This window comes from Thalassophryne amazonica, chromosome 8 (assembly GCF_902500255.1).
Source record: "Thalassophryne amazonica chromosome 8, fThaAma1.1, whole genome shotgun sequence".
In the NCBI taxonomy this organism is placed as follows: Eukaryota; Metazoa; Chordata; class Actinopteri; order Batrachoidiformes; family Batrachoididae; genus Thalassophryne; species Thalassophryne amazonica.
In genome coordinates, this window is record NC_047110.1 from 13,194,601 (window position 1) to 13,214,625 (window position 20,025).

Sequence of the window (20,025 nt, forward strand, 5' to 3'; positions counted from 1 at the left end):
AAAGGCCCACAGTTTAAGAAGCTACAAGTCCACAAGCTGCAAGACAGACACAAAAATGGAGTTCCAGGCCAAACTAGAGGAGAGACTGGGTGGAGAAGGCGGCCTGCCTGACGACCCTGAACAGTGGATGAGATTAAAGACCATCCTTCAGGAGACGGCAGCAGAAGGGGGTCGTTTTGACCGTTGGGGTTTTACATAATTATTGTATGGCCTTGCCTTACAATATAAAGCGCCTTGGGGCAACTGTTTGTTGTGATTTGGCGCTATATAAAAAAAAAATTGATTGATTGATTGAAGTAGTGGGCTCCTGAGCCAGGAAAAATAAAGACTGGTTTGATGAGTCTGATGCACAGATCCAGGAACTACTAGAAAAGAAACGTGCATGCCACAAGACTTTTTTAGCTAAACCTGATGACCACTCTGCCAAGACAGCTTACAGAAATGCCTGCTCCACACTGCAAAGCAAGCTCCGCATACTGCAGAACTACTGGTGGCTAGCTTTTGCAGAGAAGACACAACAACATGCCAATGCCGGAGACATGCGCTCCTTTTATGAAGCCCTTAAGACCATCCATGGGTCAGCACATCAAGTGCAAGCACCCCTGTGCTCCTCAGATGGCTCCACCCTTCTGACGGACAAGGAAACCATTATGCAGTGTTGGTCAGAACACTTTGGAAACCTCTTCAGTGACAAGCGCACTGTGCAAGAGTCATCAATCGAGAAGATTCCCCAGGTGGAGGTGAAATGGGAACTTGATGACCCCCCAACACTTGAGATCCGAAAGGCCACCACACAGCTGAATCCAGGGAAGTCTCCTGGCATAGATGGCATCCCAGCAGAGGTGTACCAAAATGGAGGTGAGGCAGTCCTCGACAAGCTTCAGATTCTCTTCTCCAGTTGCTGGGAAAAGGAAATGGTTCCACATGACCTTCGGGATGCGGTCATTGTCTCCCTGTACAGGAACAAGGGCGAGAAGTCCGACTGTTCTAATTACCGGGGCATCACTCTCCTCTCAATAGCAGGTAAGATTTTGGCTCGAGTGCTGCTCAACAGGCTTACCCCTACCATAGCGCATGAAAATACTCCAGAGAGTCAGTGCGGATTTCGGGCCAACAGGGGAACCACCGACATGATCTTCGTCCTGAGACAGATCCAGGAGAAGTGCAGAGAACAGAACATGGCCCTTTACGCAGCCTTCATAGACCTAACCAAGGCTTTTGACACGGTCAGTCGTGAGGGTTTGTGGAAGATTCTTGCACGCCTTGGCTGCCCTCCAAAGCTCCTCACCATCATCCGCCAGCTGCATGAAGGCCAGATGGGACAAGTGAAGTACAACGGGACTCTGTCCAGCAGCTTCCCCATCTCAAATGGCGTCAAACAAGGTTGCATCCTCGCACCCACTCTGTTCTCCATCTTCTTCAGCATGATGCTTCATGAGGCCAAAGACGACTTGACAGACGGCATCTATATCTGCTTCAGAATCGACGGAAGTCTGTTTAACTTGCGGCGCCTTCTGTCCCACACTAAGATCACAGAACAGCTAATCATGGAGCTGCTCTTCACAGATGACTGCGCCCTCGTCGCCCATACGGAGCAAGCCTTGCAGCACATTGTCAACTGTTTTGCTGAAGCAGCAAGAGCCTTCGGCCTCACCATCAGCCTGAGAAAGAAGTGCTATATCAACTGATCCCCCATACAGCATATACCCCACCCCAAATCAACATCGAGGGTACCAGCCTGAATGCAGTAGAGCACTTCACGTATCTCGGTAGTGTCATCTCAAACAATGCATCTGTTGCCAAGGACCTAGACAGTCACCTTGCCAAGGCCAGCAGTTCTTTTGGTCGACTCTCAAAGAAAGTCTGGTAGAATCATGCACTGCGTCTTTCCACAAAAGTGCAGGTCTACAGACCCATTGTGGTCCCTACCCTCCTGTATGGAGCTGAAACCTGGGTTCTGTATCGCCAGCAGATCAGATTACTGGAACGCTTTCATCAGCGTTGTCTCCTAAACATCTTCGGGACCAAGTGGCAGGACTACGTCTCAAATGAGGACATTCTTACCAGAGCCAAACTGCCCAGCATGGAGTCTATTATACTCAAACAACAGCTTCGTTGGGCAGGTCACGTAGCCAGGATGGATGATACGCGCATGCCGAAATGAATTCTCTTTGGCGAGCTCAAGGAAGGGAGACGAAACCAAGGGGCCCCCAAAAAGCGCTATAAGGACCAGCTTAAGAAACAGCTCTCCCTTGCAGGCATTCAGCATCAGTCATGGCAGCATCTAGCTACAGATAGACTCAGCTGGCGTTCCAGCATCAAATCCGCCAGCCTGAAGTTTGAGGCAGAAAGAAGTGAGGCCTCACGCCAGAAACGTCAAAGACAGAAAGAGCAGGCAGCAGCTCAAACCCAGCCTACTCAAGTGTTCATTTGCCCCAAGTGTAACAGGTCTTGTGCATCCCGCATCGGACTTTTCAGCCACCAGAGGGCTTGTAGAGAGAAAAAAAAAAAAAAAAAAAGGCCTTCCCACTATCCTCACAAGCGAGGAAACGGCCAACAACAACAACCTTGTCTCTTGCCAATAGACTGCTGGGATAAGCTACATTCCCCAAGTGGAATTAGAAAATGGAGATACTGTCAAACTTGTGCCAAATCTAGTTACAGATCTGCTGTGGTGACCCTGAGCAGCTGGAAGGTTCATTAATGTGAATTGTTTTCCAGGTATTTTCATATCAATCTCAGGTACCTCGTCATAGTTTAACACCGCCTTGACACTTTCACCAGTTTGAACCCCACACTGTATGCAATCCTGCGTGCCAAGGGGTCAACCGTGTGAGGCTGCGTGCCAGCGCGCAAAGAAAATTTTGAATGTTCAAAATTTCTGGCACGCATAAATGTCATGCCACTTGCATGAACCAGTCATGAACAGTGCACAAACACTGCATGTCGTGCACAGAGCTGCGCACTGTTTAAAACAGTTTACTCACCAGCACGCGAGACTGCACACCAATGAGTCTTTTTAAGCGAACCATGAGAACAAAATCCCGTGGCAGGGTCAGGATACGATCCAAGAGAAAAATAACAGCTCATCAGAAGCCGCGGAAATGAGTAATAAATATTTAAGTCTTCAGTTCAACAGAGTCTGGATTCATCTGAACTGGGACAGTAAACATCTGACCTTTATGAAAACTAAGCACACCATAAAGTGACTATTTTATTTTGAAAGTCAGTATGCGCACATTATAATGATTCTTTTAAAAAACAAAAAAACCACAACAACAAGCACATGATAATTCCCTTTAATTACCGCTACATGAACAATGACATCAACACTGAAGACAGGAGACGACGAAGTGCTCAGAGGAACACAAGTGCAGAGTAATTTAGCCAGTGACGGGACAACACGAGGACGACTCGAGCACAGACAAGTCAAAGGTCACAACAGGTTCTAGGCAAAGTTCTTCTTCAGGAAGTTGATAAGGCCGTTGGTGGAGGAGTCGTGGGAGGTGACCTCAGAGTCGTCCTTCAGCTCTGGCTCAATCTTCTTGGCCAGCTGCTTTCCCAGCTCCACGCTGTGACCGTTAAAAGAGCACAGTCACCAAGCCAACAGTCGAAGCGGCACACAACCTGGAGGATCAGTTTCCACACTCCCGATGTGATTCTGCACTAAATCACACGTAAAAATGATCCACTTACCCCCACTGATCGTAGCTGTTGATGTTCCAAATGACGCCCTGCACAAATATCTTGTGCTCATACATGGCTGAGGAGGAAAGACGACACGTCAGTGACAACGCACACATCCACACGCCAGTGATGCCACTCCAAAATCTCACATCACACCGCACTGTGAACACCGACACACACACACACACACACACACACACACACACCACCCTCGATACTTAACACTAAGCACACACACACACACGTCACTGCCTACATCCATGTGAGGGATGATAATCTGAGACTATTTGGCCAATTTCAATGAATAATACAACAAATAGCATCGAGCTGAAATACAGCAAATCCTAAAGGCATGAGGAGGCCGATAACTGCAACACAATCACTCAGATAAAGTACAAATTTGTTCTGTAATCCCAAAATAAAAACAGCTGGCTTTAACGTGAGTTAAATGACATATCAAACACACAATTATGAGTTAATAAGTAACCACTCCCTTATTACAATCCACTCAATCAATTTAACAGGTAATTTTCCTTTAGTAAGATGGGGGATGGATACATGAACATGTTCAAGTCAATCAATAAGAAACACAAACAGTATTGGAAATCTGTCTGGAGTAGGTGGTTCTCAAAAACTGAATGATCATACAAGAAGGAGATCGGTGAGGGAAGCCACCAAAATGGGCATCTGTGTCTGAATTAGCCAGTTGTGCATGATGCAACTTTTGACTGTGGTGGAATCACACAGAAGGATTTTCTTTAAAATGTGAAAGCTGCACTGCAGTTTGCCAGAAGGAACATGGCAGACATAAACCTAGGCTTGATCTGAAAACCTTCTCTGTTCCACTCAACTGAAGACGTACTGACTGTGAAGAGAGAACTTGCACTATTCAGTTTTTCCACAATGACGAGCTCACAAGACTGGAATTCTTCCAAATCTGTCATTGGTGGCTTCCCTCAAAAGTCTACTTCTTACACAGTCAGACTTACCACAGAGTATACAGTTTGTATTTAGTAACAGTAGTGCAGCAGATAACTGAAACAATCCTTCATTTGGTGATACAAGCATCAGATTTGGCATGAATGTTCTTCATAAATCAGTGTTTGAGAAAAAAAGTGCGGGCCACTTAAAATCCAATATGGCGGCCAGGTAGGGGTGAAAATTTAAAAATGCTCCAATCATATTGAAAGCTATGCCACATTATGTGTCTGATCATAAAGATTCCAAAAAGGTATAGTTTGGACTATCTATGGCTGAATGTTATGGATTTATGGGGTAAAAATAGCAAGAATGGTGACAAAGGTCAATTTCAGTTTGTACAGTAGGCAAAAGTTAAACTTGCTCCAATTTTGGTCAAAGGTGGTGCAAATTATTGGTTGAGCTAACAGGATTAATAAGTGGAATAGTTTTGACTGTGTTGAACACTTGGTTTGCAAAGTATATGTCAAACAATGTCGGATTCTATGACATGTGACACATTACCCTGTAACGTGACAACTAAGCATGACAAATGGTGCAAACTATTCCTTTTTAAAACCTTATTAACTCAACCAATAATTTGCCTCACATTTTACAAATATTGGAGCAACTTTAACTTTTGACCCTTGCACAAACTGAAAGTGACCTTTGTCACCATTCTTGCTATTTTTACCCCATAACATTCAGTCATAGATAGTCCAAACTATACCTTTTTGGAATCTTTGAATGTTGACTTGACAACCACCATTCCTAATGCAAATGGTAAATAAAACAGTGACATCTCGTGGCCATTGTCTACACACCGCAGCTTCTGAGTTACGCTGCATTCAAGTGGTGAAAACTGTAGCAGAATCACTGTCATCTGCAGCAGCACACGCGTGGCCACTGTGCAACCTGAATGAGACGCACAATAATTTACTTAATTTGAAGATTTTTGTGTTTGCCAAATGACATTAAAACAAGAAGCTCTGGCTCTGATGGACATCTTAAACCTTTTACCTCAATAGCACAAGTTGATGGTGTTTATTTGCTATGTAACAGGGTGTGGAATTTGTGACATGAATGTTTTCGGGCAGGTTCCTGAACAGTGACTTACCAATCAGAGCTCCCAAAATGAACGGGGTCAACTTCTTGAAGACTATGGAGTTGCTTGGCTTATTTCCTTCGAAAACCTTGTATGGACAAATCAGAAAAAAATGAAGTTATTATGACAGTGTTCATTATGTTATTTATCTAAAGGAGGGAGAAAAAAAAAGCCAAATACACATTTAAAAAAGTCCCAAAGACAAAAAACAGGACATGTGATGAATGTTGAGTGGTAGAGAGCTCCAATTAACAAATACATGTAATTTGGTCACTTTTGAAAGGGGTCAGACTCGTCAATAAAATCAATTTAATGTACAATGGTTCATTTCAGATAATCTTGGTGCATAAATCTCACCGTTCGGGGCAATGATAGTTGTCAACTGGCCATTAGAAGCAAACATTTACTGTATAAACTGAAAAAAGATTCATCTTACCCGTGAATCACTGAATTAATATTTAGTCATAACCACTGTTTGAGAACTACTTCACATCTGTGTCACAGAGTTGACAGACTTCTGACACCTGTGAACCGGTATTCCAGCCCAGGATGATTGGACTACATTCCACAATTCTGCTGTATTTCTTGGTTTTGCCTTAAATAGCATTTTTGATGTCATCAAGGTCCCAGGATTGGGTTGACCACTCCACAACATTAACCTTATTGGTCTGGAACCAAGATGTTGCTCACTTGCTGTTGTGTTTTGGGTTGTTGTCTTGTTGAAGCACCCATTTGAAAGGCATTTCCTCTTTGGCATAAAGCAACATGACCGCTTCAAGTACTCCGATGTATTCAAACTGATCCACAATTCCTGGTATGTGATAAATAGGCCCGACACCATATCATGTTCATTAGGGTGGCCCTTACTATATAACGAAATATTAAAAGTTTGAATTGTGTTACTCTGACCCTCTAGAAAGTTTCTATTTACCTAGAAAATAATTCCACAAAAATATTTAATTTGAACAAATTGTACAGGTTGCTCAAAGGCCTGGAACATAACAACGAATAACCCAATAGTTCTAGAAAACAAAAATCAATAGACAAGAATTATGATTCATATTTTATTTAAATTTACTAAGTAAGAAATCACATTTAGTCTGTTAATACATCAAGTAATGGTAAACTTGTCAAATATACTCGTATGTACTTTGTTCATACATAATGTGCACTTATAGCAAAGTTCAAGTCTTCATTAGTGTAGTCTTCAAAGCATTTGGATATTGCTTCTGATGATCAGCTACCACTTGAAGCAGATACTGCAGCTACTCTTCATTCTTTGTTGATTTGTTGAAATCTTGCACCAAGGCTACTGCTCTTTCTGCATGATCATTCACAATCGAAAGAGCAGAAGCTTTTCTGGCACCATCCTGGAAGTCGTCTCTTTCTTGCCATATAGATGGTGGACTACTAAGGAACTCTTTTGAAATGTTCAAGGCTTCTAGAAGTTTGACTGTGCTTTTGGTTGTGAAGTCTTGAAGGCACGTTAGGAACAGTGTGGAGATCAATAACTGCTTGATGATTATTAGTGTTGTCACTCTGAACTTCATTCATGGCAGCAACCATTAGGGCCTTTGTGTCATTTGGTACCTCCATGTCAAATAGCGCTAACCCAACTAGATGCTCTGACAGATACTAGAGATGCTTTGACAGCTTCTTGGATGTGGAGTCAGAAATGGGTTTGTTGATATCTCCATAGTTTAGCAGTGCTTGGAGAAAGGAGAGGTCATGTCTTGGTGCACTAACAGCATCAGGGCAGGTGAACCATGCCCTTATATACAGCTTTGAGAAGAAGAGACAGAGGTCACGAAGAGCTTTTTCTTCTTGTTTTGTAAGCTGAAACTGTGCTTGAAACAACCAGATTTTGAAGGTGTACAGGACCTTGGCCATCCACCCTGCATGACGAACTGCACCAGGTGCAAGAAATCTCGGTGACTGTGTGGCAGTTGCTCCAATGTAGACTAACACCAACTCTAACAGCTCCTTGTAGTCATCCCTCGCATGAAACAGTTGCTGTTGTTCTGTAATGAATGTCTCTGTCCTTTTTGAATTCTTTAACACATTCTGCAGTGTAAGGATCAGTGGTTGCATCTTGATAGGAAGTTTTGTCAATGTCACTCCAGTGTGCTTTGAATCACTTAAATATTGCAACTTCTGGAGCAGAACTTGGCCCAAAGCATGTAGTGAATGCTGCAGCTGCTATCAACTCCATTATATGATGGCGACATGCAAAATGCAGTAGCTCCCTGCCTAAGAGATGCTCCACCAGAACACAGGCCCCATTTTTCCGCCCTGTGTTAGAACCTCTTGTGTCAAAACATGCCACAAACTTGCTGCTCTATGTTCCATGATTTTAGTGTATCGATAACAGCTTCAGCTGAGCCTTTCCACTACTGTTTGCAAGTTTCGGAACAGCCAGCAACTGAGAGACACCAATTCCTGTCACCAAGGACTGGCAATTGATCTACCTTTTCAGCTCCTGTGAGGTCTTCTAGAAGTTTGCCATCCCAGTGAACAACTAGTGGAACATCTGGGTCAAAGTTGTCCTGGATACGGGCTGCTTCATCTTTGCGGATTTGTTTTCGCTGTCTCTGTATTGTGCTACGATTTAAAGCATAGTCTTCAAGGTTGCATCCCAGGCTTTTGCAGTTTCAGGCACAACCACCATAGCTTTCCTGTCCGACAAACCTGTTTGGTCAGACACACTGCAAGTTCAGAAGAGACGAACTGCTTATGACCCCTTTTAGCTTTTGGTTCATATGAGCTGCACCCAGCCACTGGTTCTGTCTGCTCAGTTTCTGATTCTGTGCCAGACTGAGATGTGGTGCTATCATCCAGGCTCACTGTTTCAGTCATTTTTTTTAAAATTTAAGCTGCTTTAGACTTCCTCTTCTCCTCTCTATCCAGTTTCTCTCTTTGCATATTCTCTTTTTTCTCCAACACCTTTTCCAGTGAAGTCATGCAACCTCTACGTCCCTTTTCTTTTCGGGCAATCAAGAAGTCTTTATCTTGACGGATGTTCATGTTTAATGCATCTTGATGAGCCTCATCAAAAAGACCTTCAAAATCTTCAGTGAATGCTATCTCATTTTCAACTTGTTTTGCAGATCTTCTATATGCATTCTTCTTTAAAGCCTGCCAAGTATGGTAAAGATTTTCTACTTTTTTTAATCATTTCTTGTTTGTGCCGAACAGGAATTCTTGCTTTCTTCCAAAATGTCTACTTTCTCAACAGTATTAGTTGCAGCTTCTCTTAATGGACATTTGTTTTCACTATGGCAGTAGAGAAAGTATCCTAAAACCTGCTTCTTAGAAGGCAACTTTGCACCTGTAATATCTGTTTCAGGCGATAGCAGGTATGACCTTTGATGTTTAGTTTTCTTTGTATTCATTCTCTGTGTTTGAGTCAAGACCCAATATATGTAGTAGATATCATCAAAAAAGTAGGCCTACAATGCCCTACATGAGATATGAACACTGAAGAGACAAATAGCACTTTTCAAATATTGTATGTATAGTGTGACTATTGCGTCTATATATCAGTATTATAGCACTGATTAGCGGGACACTGAGCAACCTGTTAAAATGGTTAAAATGCCCTCATATTTTACCAGAATTTTTCTTTTATTATTTGGAAACATTTGAGAGGGTCAGAGCAAGAGTTTTTCAATGCTTCAAAAATAAGGGCCACCCTAATGTTCATGCTTCACTGTCTTCACAGTGTACTGTGGCTTGAATCAGTCTTTTGGGGGTCGTCTGACAAATGTTTGCGGCCCCTCGACCCAAAAAAGAACAATCTATCCACATAATGTTGTGCTATTTCTTGTTGGGCCACTCCATGTGTTACTTGGCAGATTATAACCACAGTGCCCCCCCCCCAAAAAAACAGTGGGTTTTACATAAGTGTCTTCTTGTTACAGTACTCACAGGTAACTTTAGACCTTCTTTGATCACTGGCTGAGTCTTTTCCATTCTTTGATCCATTTGAGTGGCGGTTTTCCTTTTTTTTTTTTCCATGTCTTTCTGGATTTGTTGCCATTTTAAAGCATTTGAGATCATGTTAGCTGAGCAGCCTGTCATTTTCTGGAAGTATCATGTTCTACTGAACAACATCTGGAGCGACCCATTTCACTCAGATTTTCAGAGGGAAACAACCAGCATGTATAACATTTGCTGCCTTTGTCCGTAAACAAAAGCCACCTGTCAGGGTGAAATAAGGTCACAGAAAGAAAATGCAGACTATTTACTTTTGAACAGCTTAATGTTCCTTTTTCTTACTTCCTGTAAATTAATAAATTGATTAATTTTTCTTCATGTTGTAATTTGGAACAGACTGTGTGTATTCTCGAGGTTGGTCAGCCGGACATTTAACCTCGAGGGGCGGTTTTGCTCGGTGAAAACATTGCCGAGCTCAATACAAATACATGTAACTTGGTCACTTTTCAAAGGGGTCAGACTCATCAAAGTCAACATGTACAATAGTTAATTTCAAGTAATCTTAGTGTATACCGTAATTTCCGGACTATAGGTGCCACGCTTTGAACACTGCGGCTTTTACAATAATGCGGCTAATTTATGGATTTTTACAGGCTTTTTCATAAGTCGAAATACGAACGTCAACCCGAAAGCTGCGCTCCTCATGCAGTGTCAATTCACACAGTGTAAATATAAGGTCTTACCTGTTTTAGTGAAGAAGAAAGTCCCTCTCCAGCCCTTTGTGCCAGAGTTGCACCATCAGATCAGCGGAGCAGAGCCTTCCCCCCCCCCCCCCCCCCCCCCTTCCACCGTTCTCTGTCTTGGCGTAACAACTCAAAAAAAACTCACGCATGCGCACGAGGGTTCAAGTTTTTGAAAAAAATAAAAAGGACCGTTACTTTATTGACAGACCTCGTAATGACTGAAATATAAGGATAGTTTGATTTGCTCACCCAGAACAGGACTGTTTTTGTAAAAAACATTTTACTGGCTAGAACTGAAACTTCTGTTGTGAAACTTAACCTGATGCCTAAGTGAAGTAAAGCAAGAATTCAGGACAATTTCATAATCTCACTTTATGAGGGAGCAGCTTCTCCAAAGCGTCTCCTTCCAGGCCGCTGGCTTCCAGCTCTTTACGAGCCTCTTCTGGAGTTTTGCCCTTCATCAGGGGCTTCCGTTTGGGCCAGAAAGTTAGCCCACCAGGATCTGGATCAGACACAAAACCCTCAGCTTCAAAACAGACAGACAAATGTTATTGATATTTACAGTGGTATGTAAAGGTTTGGGCACCCCTGATGATTTCCCATTATTTTCCTTTATAAATCATTGGTTGTCTGATCAGCAATTTAGTTAATATATCATATAGCAGAAAACACACTGATATTTGAGAAGTGAATGAAGGTTTATTGGATTTACAGAAAGTGTGCAATAATTATTTAAACAAAATTAGGAAGGTGCAGAAATTTGGGCGCCCTTGTCATTTTATTGATTTAAGTACATTTAGCACTAATTATTTGGAACACCAAAATTGGTTTGTAAGCTCACTGACCCTTGACCTCCTTACAGAGGTGAATCCAATCATGAGAAAGGGTATTTAAGGTGGCCATTTGCAAATGTTTCCTGTCTTTTGCAATCTGTTCTAATGAGTGGCAACATAGGAGCCTCTAAACAACTCAAATTACCTGAAAACAAGATTGTTCAACACCATGGTAGGGGAAGTATACAAAAAGCTATCTCAGAGACTTCACTGTCAGTTTCCACTGTGAGGAAATGAAGAGCACAGGCGCAGTACTAGTTAAGGCCCGAAGTGGCAGGCCAAGAAAAATCTTCAAGCTGAAGCGAAGCATGGTGAGAACAGTCACAGTCAACCCACAGACCTGCTGCAAAGACCTACAACATGATCTTGCTGCAGGTAGTGTCTCTGTGCATCATTCAACTATACACTGCACTTTGCACAAGGAGACGCTGTAATGCAGAGGAAGCCTTTTCTGTGTACACGCCACAAACAGAGTTGCTTGAGGTATGCTAAGCACATTTGGACAAGCCAGCTTCATTTTGGAACAAGGTGCTGTGGACTGATGCAACTAAAATTGAGTTATTTGGACATAATAAGGGGCGGTATGCATGGCTGAACAAAGAACACAGCATTCCAAGGAAAAACACTGCTACTACCTACAGTAAAATTTGGAGGTGGTTCCATCATGCTGTGTGGCTGTGTGGCCAATGCAGGTACTGGGAATCTTGTTAAACACTGAGGGTCACATGGATTCCAGTCAATATCAGCAGATTCTGAGAACAATGTTCATGAATCAGTGACAAAGCTGAAGTTGCGCCGGGGCTGGATCTATCAACAAGACAATGAACTTAAACACTGCTCAAAATCTATTAAGGCATTCAGGCAGAGGAACAAGTACAATGTTCTGGAATGGCCATCTCAGTCCCAGACCTGAATATTATTTAAAGTCTGTGGTGTGATTTTAAGCGGGCTGTCCATGCTCAGAAACCAACAAACCTGACTGAACTGGAGATGTTTGGTAAAAGAATGGTCCAAAATACCTTCAACCAGAATCCAGACTCTCACTGGAAGTGATAGGAAGCATTAGAGGCTGTTTCTGCAAAAGGAGGATCTACTAATTTTTTCCTGTTGGGGTGCCCAAATTTATGCACCTGCCTAATTTTGTTTAAAGAATTATTGCACACTTTCTGTAAATCCTATAAACTTCATTTCACTTCTCAAATATCACTGTTTGTCTGCTATATGATATATTTAACTGAAATTGCTGATCCAAACAACCAATGATTTATTAAGGTAAATCATGGAAATCATCAGGGGTGCCCAAACTTTTACATACAACTGTATATACAGTGCAGCCAGAAAGTATTCACAGTGGTACACTTTTTCCATGTTTTTTGTTACAGTTTATTAAGTTTTAAGGCTGGGTTTCAAACGTTTCACAAAGAATGCCTCCTTGACCCCTCTCTCAAACCATTTCTTCTCTCTGGCTAATATTTTAACTTCCTTGTCCTTAACCGTATGGTTAGTGTCTTTAAGGTGGAGATGAACTGCAGACTGAGGTCCACTGGCGCCCTCTCTGCGGTGCTGGTATAGCCTTTTGTGTAAAGGTTGCTTAGTCTCACCTATGTAGTGTTCGTTACAGTTTTCCTGACATCTGACAGAATACACTACATTGCTCTGTTTGTAACTAGGGATCCTATACCAAGGCTATACCAGCACCGCAGAGAGGGCGCCAGTGGACCTCAGTCTGCAGTTCATCTCCACCTTAAAGACACTAACCACACGTTTGAGGACAAGGAAGTTAAAATATTATCCAGAGAGAAGAAATGGTTTGAGAGAGGGGTCAAGGAGGCATTCTTTGTGAAGTGTTTGAAACCCAGCCTTAACCGGGGAGGGGGTCTGAGACACGCTTTATCCCCTCTTTACAATGGGGTACTCAGGTCAAAGCAGTTTCAGTCTTTTGTTCATGGTAATGAGTCATTCACGTCATCAGCAGAGTCGTCAAGGGAGCCATCAGGAGAGGGTCCGTCCCATCAAGGAGGGACAGCTGCCCTGTCATTAGGAGGGTGCTAACTAGAGCACAATAGGTGCTAATTAGAGCTATTGTTTAGTCAGTGGCCTATAGCAGTCTGCCTCTCGGTAGGAGGGGTCTGGTTAGGTTTAAAACTCCAGCTTTTGTGACTTCTTGATTATTCTTCTCTACAGAGTCAAGACAGAAGTCAGACCACCAGAGTAAGAATTTTAGCTGAGGAAGCTTCTGCGATTTGAAGCGAAACATCCTCGCGTCAAGCAACCCAGTCCAGTCGAAGATTCAAGCTTCTCTACTATGGAAACCACCTGGACAACTAAGAGCCTACACAGAAACATTCCAAAATGGAATAAATTCATTTTTCCCTTCTAAATTCTACTCAACACCCCATAATGACAACATGATAAACAGTTGAGATTTTTGTAAATTTATTAAAAAACACAAGTCACATGTATGTATGTAAGTATTCATAGCCTTTGCCATGAAGCTCAAAATTGAGCTTCAGATGCAGATGAACTCCAGATGTAGAGATACTGCCTTGGTCAGGGGCAGAGAAAGGAGCAGACACTAAATAAGCATGTTTTGATTGTGGGAGGAAACCGGAGTGCCCGGACGAAACCCACAGACACACGGAGAACATGCAAACTCCACACAGAAAGGATGGGAAGGGATCCCACTCCTCGGCGCGCCCGCCACAGGAGAAACACCTCTGTGTTTATAGCCATTTGTAAAATCCAGGTGGCTTTTGGTGGCTTTCAGTTGAGTGAGTATCTGAGAAACTGTTTAACAGCAGGGCATGTTCCAACTTGTCCTTAAGGCTTCCAACGAAGGTGTTTTTTCTGTGGCAGGCGCACCGCCAATCCGTCCGCACGTCTTTCATTAAAAAAAATCTCCTTTAACAGTGGAATGTCCGGATAAACTGCTGATCCCGAGCTCTTCTGAAACTCTGTTCTCTCACGACGTCCTGGGTCAACAGAGGTTTAAATTTGGAGGTTTTCTGCTTGAAACAGGATGACGACGTCGCCTCGGAGCGCTGTGCAACGTCCTGCTCCGTGGGAAGTCCTTACAGTGATAGAAACAATCCAAAATCTCTCATCAGCCTTTAAAATTTTCACCGAAAACCAGCTGAATTTCTTGAATGGTGTCCACTCGGATGTGCCTCAGTTTTTGAAAAAATTTTGATCAAGCACAGCGCCAGTATCTCAGCAACTTCTCAGACAAAGGAATTCTGACGAGGGGGCTGGACAGGCGAATGACGTCACCGACAGGCGTGAAAAAAAACTCTTGCATGCCCACGAGGGTTCAAGCTTGGCTGATGTAATCACAAGTGATTCAAATCCATATGGTTTTTTTAAAAAATAATAAGGTCGGATACTTTTCTCACAGACCTCGTACATATGATTTAAATAAACAGACCTAAGAATATGTTATTGCTAAATGTCTGTAGCCGTCTCCAATTTTGATATGATCCCTCAGGGACACAAGTTTTAAACTTCTCCCAGTACTCATGTCCTACAGGGTGACAAGAGGGCCACACATCTCAATGCTCACCTCCCGTCCTCCCATGGAAAGAGAGGGATCTTCCCCCCACGCTTAGGGTTAGTATAGGACTGTTGTGCACTACAGAGAGCACTGGAAACAGCATGCAACTGTCGATGCAGCACCCCGGTACAGTGCAGTATAAGTTGAAATCTCAAGTTCTGTTTACAGTAATTAAACTTTATACTGCAAAACAATGTCTGGCTGCATGCGACCAGGAGCTACCAGGCTACAGGCTGGTTATAGTCGAAGCCTTACAGACAATCTCCATGCTATAAGCCAAGGTGAGTTTCTGGGAGGAGGCTGAGCAATCAATTACACTGAAGTGATTTATTAAGTTTTACTGATACAACAGAAATATGCATGTGCACCCATTGTTGTGCAGTTCGTGAACAGTGCCAACAGGTTGCCACAATCAGCTCTGTACATTTACTGTAATTTATACCACAAACGGCCTTTTGCATCTGTACGTGTGCATGTGTCCACAGTGAAGGCAGCAGGTGGCGCTCTTAGCACTCTGGCTATCTGTGCATAAACAGACACCTCACTCAACAAAAAACTGCATCACCAGCCTCTGATGATCCATTAGGCCAATTCACTGCACAGCAAGCCATATTATTATATAATCACGGCATTAATTCTTCATTACAAAACAAAGTGAAATAAAATGGAAATCCCAAGTTTGATAGTTTTAGCACCAGCATGCAGCACTTTCATAAGGCTCAAGAGCACACTGTGTACTGGAATTAAATTCTCGCCTGAAACCACACTGACGCACTTATTCCAGGAGTGCACTTTTTTTTTTTTTTTAAATAAAAGTGGTTAAAAGCTGGTAAGTACTCTTCACCTAGGCCAAGACCGGTTCTTCTAGTAATTTGTTAAAGCACTAAGTTTCAAATGTTTGTCAAGGAGAAGACTGAAAAATTTTTAAAGCAGCAACCTGAAAGTCTGACCATGTGCTCCTGCAGTGGTCATTTCATTGTGGGTGGGGACACACTGGACAGCACTTCTTGGGGAATTCTCAGGATGTCCCTGAGAGCAGTCTGATCAAGTGAATCCAGCGCTTTGAGCAAATCAACGAAGGCTGCAATGAAGCACTATCTATATTCACACTTGCGTTCTACGAGTACTCACAGGGTGAGAAATGCAATCAATGGTCGACTTCATGGGTGGAAGCCAGATTGTTCTGGTCGCTCAGCAGCATGTAGCTGGAACTGATTCCTATTAGGAATAAAGCTTGCAAACACCTTCCCGGGCACAGAGAGCAGTGTCACACCTGGAATACTGTAGTTGCTGTAAACCATGCCATCACCTTTCCTTTTCAGACTGGGACAGCAAGTAGTTTCTTCCCATCTGTAGGGATCATATTGGTCTTCAAATCAAAACAAAGAGGGTCTGCAATGCCAGGAGAACAGCATCAGCCTCAATAACACAGATACCTGGAGTTTTCCCACCCTCAGCTGTTTCAAGGCCTGTGTGATTGCAACATTTACTTGTTCACAGTAGACTGAAGAATTGGCCAGAAGAACCCTGGCACTGGAACCCTGGAGAGGTCCAACATCTCCAATGTGTTTGTGATGTGGAGCAACAGTATTGTTTAATGCGAATACTGAATATGTCAGTATTTGATGCGAGTATGGAGGACAGCAACGCCAACATGAGGCGTAAACTGTAAAGGCAAATTCCTATTAGCTGTGTGCCGACATGGCAATAAAACAATCCATTTAATTTGAATATGTTTATGAGCAATCAATAAATGTGAAAGGATGAATGAGTGCAGATCCTTTGCAGATCTCCAACGTACACAGAGTGTTCATTCCAGAGTAAAAGCAGCAGTGTTACTACACACAGTGTGCTCAGGTCCAGAGTGACAGTGGGTGTCGTTACCTTGTGGTGAAGGTTGTCCCTGATTGGATGCTGTGACTGAGCAGGAACGAGGAAATCAGCAGGAATCATTCGAGTGCCTGGCGAAGCAAAGACCAATATCACTGGTTACTTAAAAATAAATTCTCACATTATGGAAACTCACTCCCCCTTATTGTGAGGGCTGCCATCATGCAGTAGAATTTCTGCTAAAGTGTGTTAAAAATTACAGATGGGAATTGATAAGATTTTACTGTTGGGGATAATTGATAATTGTGTCGCTCAGTCCTTATCAGTTCCTGATCAATTTTCTGTGTGGAAAAATGAAGGTCTACATGTAGCAGTTTTCATGTTGCTGCATCCAAAGTTTGATGTCATGACATCACATCAAACTTAAAACATGCATGCAAAAACTATCAGAAACCGAGTCCAGCATTGAAAGAGACTGGGTAGTATTTATGAAATAATGGTCAAAACGACCCCCTGTGAGCAAGCACTTGGCGACAGTAGCAAGGAAAAACTCCCTTTTAACAGGAAGAAACCTCCAGCAGAACCAGGCTCAGGGAGGGGCAGTCTTCTGCTGGGACTGGTTGGGGCTGAGGGAGAGAACCAGGAAAAAGACATGCTGTGGAGGGGAGCAGAGATCAATCACTAATGATTAAATGCAGAGTGGTGCATACAGAGCAAAAAGAGAAAGAAACAGTGCATCATGGGAACCCCCCAGCAGTCTACGTCTATAGCAGCATAACTAAGGGATGGTTCAGGGTCACCTGATCCAGCCCTAACTATAAGCTTAGCAAAAAGGAAAGTTTTAAGCCTAATCTTAAAAGTAGAGAGGGTGTCTGTCTCCCTGATCTGAATTGGGAGCTGGTTCCACAGGAGAGGAGCCTGAAAGCTGAAGGCTCTGCCTCCCATTCTACTCTTACAAACCCTAGGAACTACAAGTAAGCCTGCAGTCTGAGAGCGAAGCGCTCTATTGGTTATTATGTACTAACTAAAGTCACACACGCACACTTTTAATATAAAGATGATTTACCGCCCCCTGCTGGAATGGCGTGAGTCCAGAATGTAAATATCTATGCCCATTGTTCATCGTTGGCTAATATCTATAGTTTCTCCAAAAATATTACTCCTATCAACATTCTGTTTTGGCGGCATTCACCTTGACCCAAAATACATAAGCATACCAAATTATAAATGTCAGCCCTGCAGAGTTTGTCCGCAGTCAAAACTACATGCACGCTATTATTTTTAAACACTCACAAACAGAGATGGTGGCAAAGACATCAAATGTATTACCCTTTCTCACTCATGGTAATGGCAACTTGACAATTAAACTGACTAAACCAACTACAAAACACAAATCAACACGAACACTGCGAAACTAACATGAACCACAATAAGAACATTTAAAACCCCAAACTCCCATGATGCATTGCAGTACAACATCCATTGCTCATTGTTGTTAGTTAATATAGCCAATTTCTCCAAAAATATTAGTCCTATCAACTCTGTTTTTGCAAGTTCATCCTTGACCCAAAACACATAAGAATACCAAATCGGCTCTCCCCAGTTTCTCTGTGATAGAAGCCATACACACGCACCCACACAGAGGCTACTTGGTTATTACAATATAGATGTGCCCCACAAGAGTCTGTAGATTTGAAAATAAATTAAAGAGCTGGGTAACAAGGAAGACGGAAATGTGAAAGTACAGGGACTGATGTAGTACCTTGATGGATGAGCTGATAAAACGCATGCTGACCATTGGTTCCAGGCTCACCCCACACAATTGGACCGGTGTGGTAGTTCACACGGCTGCCATCTTTGGTGATGTACTTCCCGTTGGACTCCATGTCTCCCTGGTCACATGTATTTACCAGTCACAGTTATGGACAAACAAAATAAATAAAAGTGCAAACACAGTCACAAAAAGAACATATTCTAGACCCATCCATCAAAACGGCTTTCCCACCCACCCAGACCACTGTCAGAAAGTGTTTGCCCACTGATTTTATGCATCTGATGAAACTAAACTTGGAGGAGAAAAGAATGAATTACATTTCTACCTTATACCTTCAACTTCATCAGTTCCTCTGTCTGATCCTGGGGTTCAGTGGGATTAATTTTTAATTTTTGCCCTTTCTTCAATGATACAAAATTATTTATGGTCCCAAAAATAATTTTGATTGCACAGTTGCTCATGGTACCTTGACTCTTTTGGAGGTGGTGCTGAAAGAAGAAACGAAATTGTGGGAATCCCCAATTTTACACCTATTACAATAATTACATTAATTTATGGAATCTTCCACAAAGGCAGTAAAAGTGGCATATGTATTTGACCCACTGAAAATCCAACAATGAATGAAAATGAGATGCATCTTTTTTAAACTATCACTTTCAAATAACTTTACATTGAAATTAACACAGTTTGTAACATGAATTGTGTGCAGTTGGGAAAACTGAGTTTGAAAGACTTCTGGCCCTGTCTAGCACCCCACCCAAAGCAGTGCATGCCCCAGCACAAGTGTGTTTTCTCGTTTCCACTTCAGGGAGCTATGATGGAAACTGTCTGCACTAATCCTCCAACATGCTGGGAAACCTTACACTTGCATGCACTTCCTCTATGTCACAATACTGTGTACCTCAATTACTCGAGTTTAAAGAGAAGCACAGGTGCCACTCTGATTGGTTGATATCATGTTCAAAATATAATAATCCAAACCCTTTGTGCCAGTATCTCTCACTACTTAAATAGCAAAGTGTGTTGGATTCACCTAAATGGACCTTTCACCCTCACTGCAACTAGTTTTTGCATCCGCCATCAAAATCGAGACCCTAATCAGGTGTATGTTAGTATGGGGAAATAAATAAAACATTTAAATGCTATAAAGTGCTTCTTTTTTCCCTTAAAATAAAAGAAGCACTTTATTATTTAAAAACATATACTAGAACAAATCAAATGAATTTTATTTATATAGCACCAAATCACAACAAACAGTTGCCCCAAGGCGCTTTATATTGTAAGGCAAAGCCATACAATAATTACAGAAAACCCCAATGGTCAAAACGACCCCCTGTGAGCAAGCACTTGGCGACAGTAGCAAGGAAAAACTCCCTTTTAACAGGAAGAAACCTCCAGCAGAACCAGGCTCAGGGAGGGGCAGTCTTCTGCTGGGACTGGTTGGGGCTGACGGAGAGAACCAGGAAAAAGACATGCTGTGGAGGGGAGCAGAGATCAATCACTAATGATTAAATGCAGAGTGGTGCATACAGAGCAAAAAGAGAAAGAAACACTTAGTGCATCATGGGAACCCCCCAGCAGTCTAAGTCTATAGCAGCATAACTAAGGGA

At 42.6% G+C, this 20,025-nt stretch overlaps 1 protein-coding gene across 1 annotated transcript in view; it reads right to left on the minus strand.

Annotated features, from left to right (window-relative positions):
• Positions 1–3,283: 3,283 nt before the first annotated feature.
• Positions 3,284–20,025, minus strand: part of gpia (glucose-6-phosphate isomerase a) — a 61,470-nt gene continuing 44,728 nt past the window's right edge. Inside the window, 8 exon segments of the mRNA XM_034175989.1 lie at positions 3,284–3,572; positions 3,697–3,763; positions 5,762–5,837; positions 10,800–10,892; positions 10,894–10,930; positions 11,619–11,626; positions 16,696–16,772; positions 18,404–18,533. Of these exon segments, the coding sequence (XP_034031880.1) occupies positions 3,449–3,572; positions 3,697–3,763; positions 5,762–5,837; positions 10,800–10,892; positions 10,894–10,930; positions 11,619–11,626; positions 16,696–16,772; positions 18,404–18,533 (612 nt within the window). The 3' untranslated portion in view covers positions 3,284–3,448.